Source organism: Haliotis rufescens, unplaced genomic scaffold, assembly GCF_023055435.1.
Source record: "Haliotis rufescens isolate VD_foot unplaced genomic scaffold, xgHalRufe1.0.p SCAF_17, whole genome shotgun sequence".
Lineage (NCBI taxonomy): Eukaryota > Metazoa > Mollusca > Gastropoda > Lepetellida > Haliotidae > Haliotis > Haliotis rufescens.
Window position 1 is genome coordinate 9765563 of NW_025963857.1, and position 17715 is coordinate 9783277.

The 17715-nt window shown below is 48.1% G+C and overlaps 1 protein-coding gene across 1 annotated transcript in view; it reads left to right on the forward strand.

The window, feature by feature from the left end:
- The window catches only part of LOC124125795 (aquaporin-5-like), a 42698-nt gene extending 26036 nt beyond the window's left edge, over positions 1-16662 (forward strand). The window contains exons 2-3 of the mRNA XM_046489523.2: positions 15146-15226; positions 15964-16662. Coding sequence (XP_046345479.1) covers positions 15146-15226; positions 15964-16230 — 348 coding nt within the window. The 3' untranslated portion in view covers positions 16231-16662. The remainder of the gene's footprint in view (positions 1-15145; positions 15227-15963) is intronic.
- The last annotated feature ends 1053 nt before the right edge of the window (positions 16663-17715 follow it).

Below are 17715 nucleotides of genomic sequence, written 5' to 3' on the forward strand. Positions count from 1 at the left end.
ATACGGTTTGTGTGGGACCCTCTAGACAAGACATACGGTTTGTGTGGGACCCACTAGACAAGACATACGGTTTGTGTGGGACCCACTAGACAAGACATACGGTTTGTGTGGGACCCACGAGAAAAGACATACAGTTTGTGTGGGACCCTCTAGACAAGACATACGGTTTGTGTGGGACCGACTAGAAAAGACATACGGTTTGTGTGGGACCCCCTAGACAAGGCATACGGTTTGTGTGGGACCCTCTAGACAAGACATACGGTTTGTGTAGGACCCTCTAGACAAGACATACGGTTTGTGTGGGACCCACTAGACAAGACATACGGTTTGTGTAGGACCCACTAGACAAGTCATACAGTTTGTGTGGGACCCACGAGAAAAGACATACGGTTTGTGTAGGACCCACCAGACAAGACATACAGTTTGTGTGGGACCCACTAGACAAGACAAACAGTTTGTGTAGGACCCTCTAGACAAGACATACAGTTTGTGTGGGACCCTCTAGACAAGACATACGGTTTGTGTGGGACCCACTAGACAAGACATACAGTTTGTGTGGGACCCACTAGACAAGACATACAGTTTGTGTGGGACCCACTAGACAAGACATACAGTTAGTGTGGGACCCACTAGAAAAGACATACGGTTTGTGTGGGACCCCCTAGACAAGACAAACGGTTTGTGTGGGACCCACTAGACAAGACATACAGTTTGTGTGGGACCCACTAGACAAGACATACAGTTAGTGTGGGACCCACTAGAAAAGACATACAGTTTGTGTGGGACCCCCTAGACAAGACATACGGTTTGTGTGGGACCCCCTAGACAAGACATACAGTTTGTGTAGGACCCCCTAGACAAGACATACAGTTTGTATGGGACCCTCTAGACAAGACATACGGTTTGTGTGGGACCCACTAGACAGGACATACAGTTTGTGTAGGACCCACTAGACAAGACATACGGTTTGTGTGGGACCCTCTAGACAAGACATACAGTTTGTGTAGGACCCCCTAGACAAGACATACAGTTTGTATGGGACCCTCTAGACAAGACATACGGTTTGTGTGGGACCCACTAGACAGGACATACAGTTTGTGTAGGACCCTCTAGACAAGACATACGGTTTGTGTAGGACCCACTAGACAAGACATACGGTTTGTGTGGGACCCACGAGAAAAGACATACGGTTTGTGTGGGACCCTGTAGACAAGACATACAGTTTGTGTGGGACCCACTAGACAAGACATACAGTTTGTGTGGGACCCACTAGACAAGACATACAGTTTGTGTAGGACCCTCTAGACAAGACATACAGTTTGTGTGGGCCCCACTAGACAAGACATACAGTTTGTGTAGCACCCTCTAGACAAGACATACGGTTTGTGTGGGACCCACTAGACAGGACATACAGTTTGTGTAGCACCCTCTAGACAAGACATACAGTTTGTGTAGGACACTCTAGACAAGACATACAGTTTGTGTGGGACCCACTAGATAAGACATACAGTTTGTATGGGACCCTCTAGACAAGACATACGGTTTGTGTGGGACCCTCTAGACAAGACATACAGTTTGTGTGGGACACACTAGACAAGACATACAGTTTGTGTAGGACCCTCTAGACAAGACATACAGTTTGTGTGGGACCCACTAGACAAGACATACAGTTTGTGTGGGACCCTCTAGACAAGACATACGGTTTGTGTGGGACCCACTAGACAAGACATACGGTTTGTGTAGGACCCACTAGACAAGACATACGGTTTGTGTGGGACCCACGAGAAAAGACATACGGTTTGTGTGGGACCCTCTAGACAAAACATACGGTTTGTGTGGGACCCTCTAGACAAGACATACGGTTTGTGTAGGACCCACTAGACAAGACATACGGTTTGTGTGGGACCCACGAGAAAAGACATACGGTTTGTGTGGGACCCACTAGAAAAGACATACGGTTTGTGTGGGACCCACTAGACAAGACATACGGTTTGTGTGGGACCCACTAGACAAGACATACGGTTTGTGTGGGATCCTCTAGACAAGACATACGGTTTGTGTGGGATCCTCTAGACAAGACATACGGTTTGTGTGGGATCCTCTAGACAAGACATACGGTTTGTGTGGGACCCTGTAGACAAGACATACGGTTTCTGTAGGACCCACTAGACAAGACATACAGTTTGTGTGGGAACCACTAGACAAGACATACGGTTTGTGGGGTACCCTCTAGACAAGAGGAAAGAGTTGTATAGGAACCACTTGACAAGACATACGGTTTGTGTGGGACCCTCTAGACAAGAGGAAAGAGTTGTATAGGAACCACTTGACAAGACATACGGTTTGTGTGGGACCCACTAGACAAGACATACGGTTTGTGTGGGACCCCCTAGACAAGACATACGGTTTGTGTGGGACCCCCTAGACAAGACATACGGTTTGTGTGGGACCCACTAGACAAGACATCCAGTTTGTTCCGGACCCTCTAGACAAGACATACAGTTTATGTAGGACCCACTAGACAAGACATAGGGTTTGTGTAGGACCCACTAGACAAGATATACAGTTTGTGTGGGACCCACTAGACAAGACATACAGTTTGGGTGGAACCCACGAGAAAAGACATACGGTTTGTGCAGGATCCTCTAGACAAGACATACAGTTTATGTAGGACCCACTAGACAAGACATACAGTTTGGGTGGAACCCACGAGAAAAGACATACAGTTTGTGTAGGACCCACTAGACAAGACATACGGTTTGTGTAGGACCCACTAGACAAGACATACTGTTTGTGTGGGACCCACTAGACAAGACATACGGTTTGTGTGGGACCCACTAGACAAGACATACAGTTTGTGTGGGACCCACTAGACAAGACATACGGTTTGTGTAGGACCCACTGGACAAGACATACAGTTTATGTGGGACCCACTAGACAACACATGCGGTTCGTGTGGGACCCCCAAAACAACACATTCGGTTCGTGTGGGACCCACTAGATAAGAGGAAAGAGTTGTTTGGGACCCACTAGACAAGACATACGGTTTGTGTGGGACCCTCTAGACAAGACATACGGTTTGTGTGGGACCCACTAGACAAGACATACGGTTTGTGTGGGACCCACTGGACAAGACATACAGTTTATGTGGGACCCACTAGACAACACATGCGGTTTGTGTGGGACCCTCTAGACAAGACATACGGTTTGTGTGGGACCCACTAGACAAGACATACGGTTTGTGTGGGACCCATTGGACAAGACATACGGTTTGTGTGGGACCCTCTAGACAGGACATACGGTTTGTGTGGGACCCTCTAGACAAGACATTTGGTTTGTGTGGGACCCTCTAGACAAGACATTTGGTTTGTGTGGGACCCACTAGACAAGACATACGGTTTGTGTAAGACCCTCAAGACAACACATGCGGTTCGTGTGGGACCCACTAGACAAGACATACAGTTTGTGTGGGACCCACTAGACAAGACATACAGTTAGTGTGGGACCCACTAGACAAGAGGAAAGAGTTGTTCGGGACCCACTAGACAAGACATACGGGTTGTATACAAGATGTAAAAACAAATTAATAGAAGGAAATCATGTTTCCCTGGTGTATTCTCGGTGCTCCTCGCTTCACTTTCGTTTACTCGGTTGGTAGGCGATCTGCAATATTCACACAGGGGAATTATTATTCACATGCTTATTATGAAATGTGCTTCTGACCCATTTCCTTTGGCAATAATTCTGCCTACGAAATAATTATGTCTGATGGTACGATACACACACCTTTGTTGTACGTCCCTTCAGGGCAATGCAGTGTCAGAGGTTTTAATTCATTAAGAGTCCCAACTGGGAAACTGTTCTAACATTGTGTGGAGATTTGTGCATCCAGTCTTGTGGGCCCTGACTGTGTTGTGGGAATATAACATCTCCGGGGGGTGTCAGACGTGGCTGAATACAAGGAGCTTGTTCCTCATAATAGCACCATCAGATCCTCTGGTTAATGTGCTTGATGTTGACACAGATGTCTGTGTTAGGTGAGGTGAGGTGAAATGGGGTTTAACGTCGCGTCAAAGATTATTGCACTTATATAGCGACGTGCATGTACGTGTGTGTGTTTGTGTGGCTGATTGTACTAGTCCGGAATGATGCCGATTTATAGTGCTAGCTCACTGAGATACCATGCCGCAGTTTAACATGAATACCCCACTCAGATACAGTATACTGACTCCGAGCCGACCAGTCCTTGTTTTAGCCCCTTAATGCCGAGCGCAAGACAAGGTAACAACAAGTACCATCTTTTAACGTCTTTTGGTACTCTGTGTTATGATTTGTACATGTAGCTGCTTTACACACGGGGTACAATAATGGACTCTCAGCCTAATTCTTCTACAATCAGTTGTAACTCTGATAGTATATCACAGTTACAGGGGGCACGGGTGGCCCAGTCGTCTAAGGCGCCGCGATTCGCTTTGCAGAGTTGCGTCCCTTGGGCACGCCAGAAATCTATGATTGTGGGTTCGAATCCCGGTTCGCCCCGATTATGTTTCTAGGTACCATACCCGCGCTCTTGGGTTTCACCGAAGTGGTAAACGTCTGAGACCTGCATCACTTCGGGCTTTCCTCCAAAATTAAGCTGACACGCCGTGATATAACTGGAATAATGTTAAAATCGGCGTTAAACCCAACTCACCAACTCACTCACAGTTACAGGATCTGCTATGACCTTGGTATTACATGGTATTAAGTGTGCATTAAGGTCACTGATAAGCCGAAAAGGGGATGTAACTACAGTCGTACCCATAATTATGTCGAACCTATTCTCTGGTCCCAACCGCCTCTATGTATTAATACATATACATTTACGTATAGAAAATACGTAGCGCTGTCTTGAATCTTGGACACGGTCCCAGCTTTGACTTCACTATAGAATTTTGTAACTTTATCTCTGAGTTGGCATTTGCCACATTAACAGTTTTGAGAAGCGCAAATAAGCATTTCGCGTATCGGTGTTTGCTTGTTTGTTTGTTTGTTTGTTTGTTTGTTGTTTACCGCCGCATTCAGCAATATTCCAGCTATATGGCGGCGGTCTGTAAATAATCGAGTCTGGACCAGACAATCCAGTGACGGACAATATGAGCATTGATCCACGCAGTTGGGATCGATGACATGCATCAACCAAGTCAGCGAGCCTGTCCACCCGATCCGGTTAGGCGCCTCTTACGACAAGCATAGTCGCCTTTTACGGCAAGCATGGGTTGCTGAAGACCTATTCTACCCCGGATCGTCACGGGTCGAGAAGCGCAAATAAGCATTTCGCGTAGCGGTAAGCAGTTCTCCAAGATACTCGTAAATGAGTACTAATCCTCACACAATTAACGTCGCTGTAAACGTACTATGCACTTCAATATCACTATCAATATTCGGATTATGTGGATTGCGCTTGCACACCATGATTTGATCATGTATTCAAACAGTGAATTTCTGGAATGCCTAATTTAACGTTAGATATTGTGAAACACATTTCCTTTGTAACTAACTAGGTCGGGATTGTTTTTGTTTTGTCAGCTCTCCATGTAATACATGTACACTGTACATAATTTGTCACAATTGCTATTGATAATTGTCCTCGAAATACATTACAATTTCTTATCGCATACACGTGTAGTGTTCTTAATTTGCAATAACATTGCTATGGACCTGTAATAGTGTTACTTGATCTGCCTGGCTGCAATGCCTCGCTATCTCGAATATCCGGATATCTCGAAGTTACAACACGGTTATTCATGGGAGCAATTGTTTATACGTTTCTATAATGGATATATATTGATTTTATATGTTTATATATAATGATTACGTTATGTTTATTGAGTGATACTAACTATAAACATTGATGATAAGATGTCGAAACTTGATATTCAGATACATACAAAATGGTATATAGTTCCGATCCGCGAGTGCGTTGTTCATTAGGATCCAATACAGTTAGGATCCAATCAGTCATCGAGTCATTCATACCTAAACAAAAACACTTGATATGCTGTGGAACACAACGTTCCCTAGATTGTAGGTGTGTTTAGAGTGAGTGAGTGAGTGAGTGAGTATGGTTTTACGCCGCTTTTAGCAATATTCCAGCAACATCACGGCGGGGAATACCAGAAATGGGCTTCACACATTGTACCCATGTCGGGAATCGAACCCGGGTCTTCAGCGTGACGAGCTAACGCTTCAACCACTAGGCTACCCGACCGCCCCGGGTGTGTTTAGCGGGTGGGTGAGTGAGTTGGGTTTTACGGCGCTTTTAGCAATATTCCAGCAATATTCAGGCGGGGGACACTAGAAATGGGCTTAAGACAATGGAACCCGGGCCTTCGGTCTAGGCTACCCCACCGCAGGTTCTTAATTTGTGTTGTTGACAATACTTCAAGTTTCTTCACTACTGAATTGATGTTATATACAGTGAACCCTCGTCGTATCCATCAAATGTATGTCGAGTTATGCGTTGTTCGTAAAAGAATTAAGTGTTATACAGCCTACAGCGATATACGGTGTCGTACTCCCACAGTACTCCCTGTCCGAGCACTGTGCCTGACACACAACTGGAGGTGCGATATGAGACAATAGACAAGGAATGTATGAATATGCAGATTATCGTGCGAGCATCTGACAGTTTGACTGAATTCTGTCAGATAAGCCATTTCGGCCCCTTCACGTCACAGACGCTGTGTGTTGCATGCGGTATCAGGCACGACAAGCCCACTTAAAATATATGGTGTGCAACAATGGGTTGTTGTCTTGGATGAAGATGCTTTACGGTGAATTATACACCCTAACTGTTCTCCCCCAGGACGTCGGTTGACTGACCACCCTCTCCCCCGTCCTCCAGAACGTCGGGTGTGTCTGACCACTCTCGCTGCCCTCCCCCAGGACGTCGGGTGTGTCTGACAACTGCTTCTCCCCTACCCCAAACCGTCGGGTGTGTCTGACTACCCTCGCTGCCCTCCCTCAGAACGTCGGGTGTGTGACAACTGCTTCTCAAAACGTCGGGTGTCTGACCACCCTCACTCCCCTCCCCCAGGACGTCGGGTGTGTCTGACCACCCTCGCTGCCCTCCCCCAGGACGTCGGGTGTGTCTGACTACCCTCGCTGCCCTCCCCCAGGACGTCGGGTGTGTCTGACCACCCTCGCTGCCCTCCCCCAGGACGTCGGGTGTGTCTGACTACCCTCGCTGCCCTCCCCCACAACGTCGGGTGTGTCTGACCACCCTCGCTGCCCTCCCCCACAACGTCGGGTGTGTCTGACCACCCTCGCTGCCCTCCCCCACAACGTCGGGTGTGTCTGACCACCCTCGCTGCCCTCCCCCAGGACGTCGGGTGTGTCTGACAACTGCTTCTCCCCTACCCCAAACCGTCGGGTGTGTCTGACTACCCTCGCTGCCCTCCCTCAGAACGTCGGGTGTGTGACAACTGCTTCTCAAAACGTCGGGTGTGTCTGACTACCCTCGCTGCCCTCCCTCAGAACGTCGGGTGTGTGACAACTGCTTCTCAAAACGTCGGGTGTGTCTGACTACCCTCACTGCCCTCCCCCAGGACGTCGGGTGTTTCTGACAACTGCTACTCCCCTACCCCAAAACGTCGGGTGTGTCTGACCACCCTCGCTGCCCTCCCCCAGGACGTCGGGTGTTTCTGACAACTGCTACTCCCCTACCCCAAAGCGTCGGGTGTCTGACAACACACGCTGCCCTCCCCCAGGACGTCGGGTGTTTCTGACAACTGCTACTCCCCTACCCCAAAACGTCGGGTGTGTCTGACCACCCTCGCTGCCCTCCCCCAGGACGTCGGGTGTTTCTGACAACTGCTACTCGCTTACCCCATAACGTCGGGTGTGCTTTACCACCCTAACCCCTCTCGCCCAAAACGTCGGGTGTATTAAAAAAAATAAAAAATAATAATAATAAAAATAATCCAAACAAACCTTGGGTCATAAACTCCCCCTGCCATAAAAGGGCATTTGCCCCAGCTGTTTGCACTAGGGTACCTGAGGCGGTGCGGTAGCCTAGTGGGTAATGCATTCACACGGCTCGGGTTCTATTCTCCGCATGCGAGAAGCCTATTTCTGGTCTACCTCGCTATTGCTACAATACTGCTAGGAGTCAACCTCATTCTAGTAGGTGTATTTCCAGCACAGCACAAGACGAGGTATACCGTCCACGTCCATGTTGGTATGCCAACCACGTGTCGCTGTGTACACCACACGGGTTCGCTGACACCTGGCATATCCCCTGCCACGGAATGAATGCCCTGTGTCAACACGTCACGACCTGTACCGACTGTGTCCCCTGGTGGAGTGCTGTTATATAGGAAGCAGTCAGCAATAGCCTTGTATGTCACGGTGATTGTGTCACGGGGCAAATGTTACGCTATTCATTTCGACATTAAATGGCGGGGAAATTATTCTCTCTGTGGGGATAAAAAAAATGCTCACAAGCATATTTAACTGAAGCCAATATTCCATGCTAGTTTTGAATCTAATATGTTCACGGTAATCAGTGTACGTCTGACAGTGTAATTGGTGACTTTATGTAGTTAGTATGGCTTGTTTCCAGGTTGTACACCAGATATTAACGACGTTCTTGGGTGGCAGGGGTAGGTGGCTAGATACACCCGGCGTTCTGGGAGAGGGGTGAGGGTGGTCAGACACACCCGCGTTCTGGGAGAGGGGTGAGGGTGGTCAGACACACCCGACGTTCTGGTAGAGGGGTGAGGGTGGTCAGACACACCCGACGTTCTGGGAGAGGGGTGAGGGTGGTCAGACACACCCGACGTTCTGGGAGAGGGGTGAGGGTGGTCAGACACACCCGACGTTCTGGGAGAGGGGTGAGGGTGGTCAGACACACCCGACGTTCTGGGAGAGGGGTGAGGGTGGTCGGACACACCCGACGTTCTGGGAGAGGGGTGAGGGTGGTCGGACACACCCGACGTTCTGGGAGAGGGGTGAGGGTGGTCAGACACACCCGACGTTCTGGGAGAGGGGTGAGGGTGGTCAGACACACCCGACGTTCTGGGAGAGGGGTGAGGGTCGTCAAACACACCCGACGTTCTGGGAGAGGGGTGAGGGTGGTCGGACACACCCGACGTTCTGGGAGAGGGGTGAGGGTGGTCAGACACACCCGACGTTCTGGGAGAGGGGTGAGGGTGGTCGGACACACCCGACGTTCTGGGAGAGGGGTGAGGGTGGTCGGACACACCCGACGTTCTGGGAGAGGGGTGAGGGTGGTCAGACACACCCGACGTTCTGGGAGAGGGGTGAGGGTGGTCAGACACACCCGACGTTCTGGGAGAGGGGTGATGGTGGTCAGACACACCCGACGTTCTGGGAGAGGGGTGAGGGTCGTCAAACACACCCGACGTTCTGGGAGAGGGGTGAGGGTGGTCGGACACACCCGACGTTCTGGTAGAGGGGTGAGGGTGGTCGGACACACCCGACGTTCTGGGAGAGGGGTGAGGGTGGTCGGAAACACCCGACGTTCTGGTAGAGGGGTGAGGGTGGTCGGACACACCCGACGTTCTGGGAGAGGGGTGAGGGTGGTCGGACACACCCGACGTTCTGGGAGAGGGGTGAGGGTGGTCAGACACACCCGACGTTCTGGGAGAGGGGTGAGGGTGGTCAGACACACCCGACATTCTGGGAGAGGGGTGAGGGTGGTCACACCCGACGTTCTGGGAGAGGGGTGAGGGTGGTCAGACACATACGACGTTCTGGGAGAGGGATGAGGGTGGTCAGACACACCCGACGTTCTGGGGGAGGGATGAGGGTGGTCAGACCCATACGACGTTCTGGGAGAGGGGTGAGGGTGGTCAGACACACCCGACGTTCTGGGGGGGGGGGGAGAGGGATGAGTTTGGTTAGACACATCCGACGTTCTGGGGGGAGAGTGGTGAGTTTGGTTAGACACACCCAACGTTCTAGGGGAGGTAGAGATTGTGGTTAGACACGCCCGACGTTCTAGGGGAGGGGGGGGGGGGGGGGGGGGGGGGGGGGAGTTTGGTTAGACACACCCGACGTTCTGGGAGAGGGGTGAGGGTGGTCAGACACACCCGACGTTCTGGGAGAGGGGTGATGGTGGTCAGACACACCCGACGTTCTGGGAGAGGGGTGAGGGTCGTCAAACACACCCGACGTTCTGGGAGAGGGGTGAGGGTGGTCGGACACACCCGACGTTCTGGTAGAGGGGTGAGGGTGGTCGGACACACCCGACGTTCTGGGAGAGGGGTGAGGGTGGTCGGACACACCCGACGTTCTGGTAGAGGGGTGAGGGTGGTCGGACACACCCGACGTTCTGGGAGAGGGGTGAGGGTGGTCGGACACACCCGACGTTCTGGGAGAGGGGTGAGGGTGGTCAGACACACCCGACGTTCTGGGAGAGGGGTGAGGGTGGTCAGACACACCCGACGTTCTGGGAGAGGGGTGAGGGTGGTCAGACCCATACGACGTTCTGGGAGAGGGGTGAGGGTGGTCAGACACACCCGACGTTCTGGGGGGGGGGGGGGAGAGGGATGAGTTTGGTTAGACACATCCGACGTTCTGGGGGGAGAGTGGTGAGTTTGGTTAGACACACCCAACGTTCTAGGGGAGGTAGAGATTGTGGTTAGACACGCCCGACGTTCTAGGGGAGAAGGGGGGGGGGGGGGGAGTTTGGTTAGACACGCATGACGTTCTGGGAGAGAGGGGTGAGTGTGGTTAGACAAGCCCGATGTTCTGAGAAAGAGGGGTGAGTGCGGTTCGACACACCCGACGTTCTGAGGGAGGGGGTGATTGTGGTTAGACACATCCGACGTTCTTGGGGAGAGGGGTGAGTTTGGTTAGACACGCCTGACGTTCTGGGAGAGAGGGGTGAATTCAGTTAGACACACCCGACGTGCTTTTGGGAACGGTTCAGAGCCAAAACAGTCCACCAGTGTTTAGTGATCCGCGTCTTAGGGGGACAAATCTTATCTCAGTGGTCATGGGTCCAAACGTATACCGTCACCATCCGCTGTGCCTGTCTCAACGTAAAGGACCAAATGTGACACATTTTAGTCCACTGGAGCTGTTAGATATTAATTATAAAACATTTTGAATCGTAGATAATGTGATCGAACTTTTCCTATGTCAACAACTAAGCATATTTTTGACAGTTGGGTGTTTTTGACTGTTTCGTCTATAATATGCCAAAAGGCCCGTATTTTTCATGTTCATGTTTCAAGTGTATTTATGTTCTGTACAAGTCTTTGGTGCAAGATGATCTTCTCAAGATATACGGTCACCGACTTACACTGATCACGGTTAGATTTGTCTCCAGAAGGTCGGAAGTTGTGTGATAATGTCTGAAACCGTTTCTGTACTTTGAAACGTGTTATTGTAATGCGACCCTTAGCATAGCACACCCTTTACAGTTTTACTTAGCATTACACAAAAGTAGCTTTCTGTGAATTTAGTTAATATATCACCATCATCTGAAAGTAGCATTGTACAGTTGAAGACCTCGGTGAGATGGTAAAAGGTGAGGTGAAATGGGGTTTAACGTCGCGACCATGATTACTGCACTAAAACGTATTTTGGTATGACGCGGCCGGGGATTGAATCCCGGACCTTCCGCTCTCCGGGCGGACGCTCTACCACTAGACCACGGAGGCGGTCTCCTCGGTGAGAATTGATGAGAACTGTTAGTCTCATTGCGTATCAAACAGCATCATGTAAATACATAAAGGCGACGTTTCGGTATAGATCCGTTGTCAAGCAAGACTGAATCATGAGCATGGTATAGAATATATATAGTTGTGGAGGATTAGCAGTAACAACAGCTACGTACATCAGAGAGATTAACGTGAGTAGATTAAACAATGGCAATAGAACGGTAAAACCTGGAACACCATGATGGACAGAGAACGCATGATGAGGAAGCCAATGGGACAGAAAGCCAATTGAACAGGATTCAGTGTACATAGGTGGGGTGATTATTGCTTACTGAGTTCATAGTAGGCGGGTGGGATGAAATAGCCTTGATCTCTGTTGATTGATGTCTTGGGGCGGCGAAAGTGGACTGCTGCTGTTAATTTTCTTTTAGTGAAGTCATGGAGGTTGTTGGCGAGGATTTGGACGTTTTCCCAGTTGATGTGATTGGGGCAGTTGCTGATATGGTCTGGGGTGGCTGATTTACTGTCTGATTTGATGGTAGAAGTTTTGTGCTCTTTGAATCTAGTGTTGATGGGGCGGCATGTTTCACCTACGTAGGATAGGCCACAGTTACAGTTATAAACTACCCCTTTAGGTTCTTGGCGTTTGGTTGTGTTTCTGTCGTAGGCTCTTGGTAGAATAATAAAAACACATGTTTTATACATCCAGATCCACTTCGGTGTAAGTATTGATACAAAACAAAATACCATCAATATTATTAAGCACACATATTATCCTCATTGGATCTACTGAAACGCCCCCCTCGTAACCCCAATCTCCCCCGTCCCTCTTCTGTAAATAATACCACCCATGAGAGTTTACATTACAGAAACTGTTGTAAGTTGATAATGTTCATTAGATGACTACGTGGTGTTTGTGTATTTCCCTCGCCCTCTAACAGGCAAGTGTTGATACATGGTGTATTGTTCTGTGTGGGTTGAAATATTACATGACGCTGTCAGCAACACACTATCCCTCTCCCCCAGATAACAAGGACGCCGTGTGTGGCGGTGGTCGTCCCTGCGTATCAATCAGACAATGTTGCAGTCAGTGAGGGGGGGGGGGGGGGGGGGAGGGGGTCTGTACACACCGTCAACCTGGTCAATTAGCTGCAACACCTCCTGACATGCTACTACTAAACACACATGGGACTGTGTCCCAATCTGGGAAGGGTGCATATCACGAGTGCAGGTCTTTGATAAACTGTGAATGACATGCACGTCATATGTTGCACCGTAAATCCTTGGATAAACGCCGGTCATTTGTTTGTTGATTAACGCCGCACTCGGCAGTATTGCAGCTATATAAAGGAGTTTGTAAGTAGTCGAGAACGTCAACCTGGTCAATTAGCTGCAACACCTCCTGACATGCTACTACTACACACACACGGGACTGTGTCCCAATCTGGGATTGGTCGGGGCATATCACGAGTGCAGGTCTTTGATAAACTGTGAATGACATGCACGTCATATGTTGCACCGTAAATCCTTGGATAAACGCCGGTCATTTGTTTGTTGATTAACGCCGCACTCGGCAGTATTGCAGCTATATAAAGGAGTCTGTAAGTAGTCGAGAACGTCAACCTGGTCAATTAGCTGCAACACCTCCTGACATGCTACTACTACACACACATGGGACTGTGTCCCAATCTGGGATGGGTCGGGGCATATCACGAGTGCAGGTCTTTGATAAACTGTGAATGACATGCACGTCTTATGTTGTACCGTAAATCCTTGCATAAACGCTGGGTCATTTGTTTGTTGATTAACGCCGCACTCGGCAGTATTGCAGCTATATGAAGGAGTTTGTAAGTAGTCGAGAAGACCAGACAAACCAGTGAGTGATATCATGAGCAATGTCTCTCTCCGTCGAGGTACGTTGCCGGATCACCACATGCACTGAAATAAATAAAAGCATGCGACTCAACAGAAGTCTGGTGACTTTTGAACATTATTACATTTTAGGGGGCTAGGGAGGGGATATCGCCTTCGAGGCCAGAAGACCCTGAGAAAATGTGAGAGAGATACGAACACAGGAAATCCGCGTCACGAGCAAACACCTTGACCTCAAGGCTACTCCTGCTGTAGTCGATTAGCATACATACATGTAGCTGAAAACACGACATTACGGGATTTATTGCAGGCAACAGTTTTGAATTAAAAAATATGAAAATACATTTATCGAATTAAATCTCAAACAGATTCCTCTTCTATCGGGCTCTACTGCAGCGCGTGACACATTCATTATTAGCTTCTATGCACAAGGAACGAGATGTCGCTGTGCTGAGATTAATAAATCACGTGTCCAGATGATAACATGGCCATTTTAGCCGATGAACGCGCGAATGAATAAAGCTTTGTATTTAGCGTTAAGTTAGACATATATTTAGTTTTTATCAAAAATATGCAAACGCAGAAGGTATATACAGAAACATATCATCCCCATGTTTGTTTCAACCTTGACCGCTATAGGAGACCCTCGGTAGTGAGATAACCCGACAACCGATATACGATATTAAGAAGAAACAGCTGCGCGCCTTTCCATCTGATAGTGAACATTAGCTTCTTCTAAATAAATAAAATCCTATTTTTCATAAATTACGTTTCTCAAATGAAAAGAATCTTTCATAGCATTTAAGTTATAATGCCTTCTGACCCTAACTGCGGCCTCATTTCTGAGAGCTTCACTTTTACGTGTATTACCACATAGGTTTTCTTGCTGACTTAGCAAATCCTTTAGCCTTATCTTAACGGGATGCATTAAGAAAAGTGACATTCGTAGCGATCTGTAGTCAGAGTGTTCATCAGGGCTATCTATGTTTGTATAAAAAGATAGCTAATGTAATGGGAAATCACCCTTTTGGTTATTTTGACTGATAGCCTTCGGCTGCAATACGTCATAATCCCTTGTACCCATTCTGGGGACAGAACCACGGCTCTGCGTGAGGAGACAGCACTATCTACTTACCTACCTCATTACAATTATGATATGATTTTGAAGGAAGATGGGTGGTTATCATGTTATAATGTTTAATCTGTGTCCACAATTATTGTTTGTATACTTTATATGCATTGTATTGAAATGTATTTCACATGTGGCGCTTTGATAAACTATTTGGTGACGCATTATTATTTTTAACCGACACTTCGTTGTAATCGCGGGCGATGAGGTAGCCTAGTGGTTGAAGCGTTCGCTCGTCACGCCGAAGAGCCGGGTCCCATTCCCCACATGGGTACAATGTGTGAAGCCTATTTCTGGTGTCTATCGCCGTAATATTGCTGAATTATCACTAAAGGCGAGGTAAAACTATACTCCCTCCCGCCTTGTAATCGCCTAACCACACGGCATCGTATTAAAAATTTTACGTGCGCTTGTGGAGTAAACGCTTGACTTTGCATGTAAATAATGTGATTAATCGCTTATGTTGCAGATTCCCTTCACTGGCTCAAGCATGAACACTGCGCGGAGCTTTGGTCCGGCCGTAGTGATGTGGGAGTGGACGCACCACTGGGTAGGTCACTGAGTGAGTCGGTTGGTGGGATTCGGGTTGATGGGTTTATGTGTGAGTGAGTGAGTGAGTGAGTGAGTGAGTGGAATTTAACGCTGCTCTGACCAGTATGTCAGTCATATGAGGCGTGTCGGATTTATGTGGTAGAAAAGCCTGGCGTGTGCTGTGCTTACCGTTGTTAAGCCAAGTTAACGATCAGCAGCAGATCCTGGTGTGGCTAGGGGACGTAACAATGAACAGTGACTTGTGGCATCTTTGATCAAATGGTCGCTGAAACAACACATCTATAGTGCCATCCAGAGCAGTCACAACGCAATGAAGCTTCGTTAACTCAAAGTCCTTGTGACATTATTCGAAAGGCCGAGTGAACACTTTTTTTTATCGAATCCGTCTTCTATCAACGTTATATCGTGATAATGAAGTGACAATGTTTAACTGAATGTGAACTCCTTGTTCGAGTATTTACAAAACTTTTTTCGCCAGGTGCACTGAGGGGGTCCGTCATAGGGGCGTGGCAGCCATTACATTAATAATCAAGCTCAACTTTAAAGGTTTAACGAAACGTACATCGGTTATATGATCGTATATGAACATTTACACATTTTACTTCGGCGGGGGTAGTAGGTGGGTCCCTCATAGGGGGCGTGGCAGCCATTATTTTGAGACAATCAAATTCGAGTTCAAATGTTTAACACTTTCTCCACTGCTCAAATGAGCATTTACATTTCTTTCTCCCTCAGGTGTACTGGGTGGGGCCCATCATAGGGGGCGTGGCAGCCGGTCTCATCTACGAGCACGTGTTCGCCGTCAACGCTTCGATGACGAAAGCAAAGGCATGCATGTTGTCGAGCTCCTACGATGACGAGAAGTACGAGGCCCAGAAGCTGAAGATCCGTATCCTGGAGGAGGATGACGTGGAGACGATTAACCTGAAGGACGCGGAGGCGGGTGCGGGGGAGGGTGAGGGGGGTAAGTCGAACCACGACGACCCCCCGGTGGAGGTGTAGAACAGACTGTCGGTCGTGCCGCCACATCCCGGCGTTCTCTCACGTCTAACCTTAACTGCTACTTTTGTAGCTACGTACTGCCCCGTTTACACTTTCCGAAATTTACAGGTAGGAAATTGTTACGTATCCATTTTACAGGAACGTACTATCAGTCAGTGAGTTACGTTTGAGTTCACATGACTGCATTATGGCCGATGTGATGTAAAAGTGTAGCTCACTCTCATGTCCAATGCTGATACGAATACGGATTTCATTTCAATCAGACTCCCATATCTCTCCAAAATTCCAAAATGACATTGAAGTATACCAGAATATTTTGATTGAAATGTATTTGCTAAGTGTTGGCTATAAACACGAACGAGTCGCAATTCATATACTATATTTAGAATACTGCTGCAGGAGGGGGGTGGGTGTGTGTGTGTGTGTGTGTGTGGGGGGGGGGGGGGGGGGGGGTGGCAAGTCGCAATAACTTTCTTGTTGTCTTGAATAAAATCAGTACGATGGTAAGAGCGGAACAGTACGTAGATACCATTGTACAGCCAGCCAGTCTACACTATACATCGCGCAAGCATGACGCGTCCGGTCTAAATCAAGAATGAATATGTTTGTAACTGGAATATGTTTTACAGAAAAGAAATGCCACTCCGCATCAGTGTGTCATGTTTTGAACCACCGCTTACTCATTTCTGTGTTCACAAAAGAGCTTGCTGGGTGAAATGGAGAAGTGTATGGGGGGGGGGGGGGGGGGATTTTTTGCGGGCCATGGACAAAGGGACATAACTCGAACGGCCTTATTTGTTCCCCGTCTTATTAGGGACATCACGAAATCAGTATGCAACATGGAAGTATTAACAATGACACATTTACGTCTTCTGACAATTATGGTCTCTACTCGATATGTCTATATTCATATTATATCCCATTTTTTGTATGAAGGGTGCATTTATTTTAATATATATTGGCCGAGTTACTGAACAATTAAAAGTTTTCTTTTTTGTTGTTGATGAATTTGATTTTTGTAGGCTTTATAGAAGCTTCCGAATAGTAAATATTCAGGCATTAAGTGCAATGATCAAGTCGTTAGACACATGAAATCTCTCGAATGACAAACGAACAGCACTTGAAGAAATTTCATACTGCACCTGTGCAAGCTTGCCAACTACCTGTATTGCTCCTTAAGGGCGCGGAAGTTGGCCCTGTTGGCTAGCGATCTTACCGCTACGGTTGTCATGTTAACGTATTGGACTCAAGATCGTCTTAGTGCTAAGACCGCTTTGTGGAACGGGGCCCCGGATTTTTAAGAGTTTACTGAAAAGACACAGCTTTTGTTACTGTGGTACTATGACAATCGCAGTGTAGTGCTAGCCTCGTCAATATAAGGCATGCGTTTCCTAGACTATGCTGAATACGGTGCATATTGTGTTTGGTGCAATAACTTTTAAACACTTTGTACAAACCAAAGTTATACGGTAAGCGCTAGTGTTG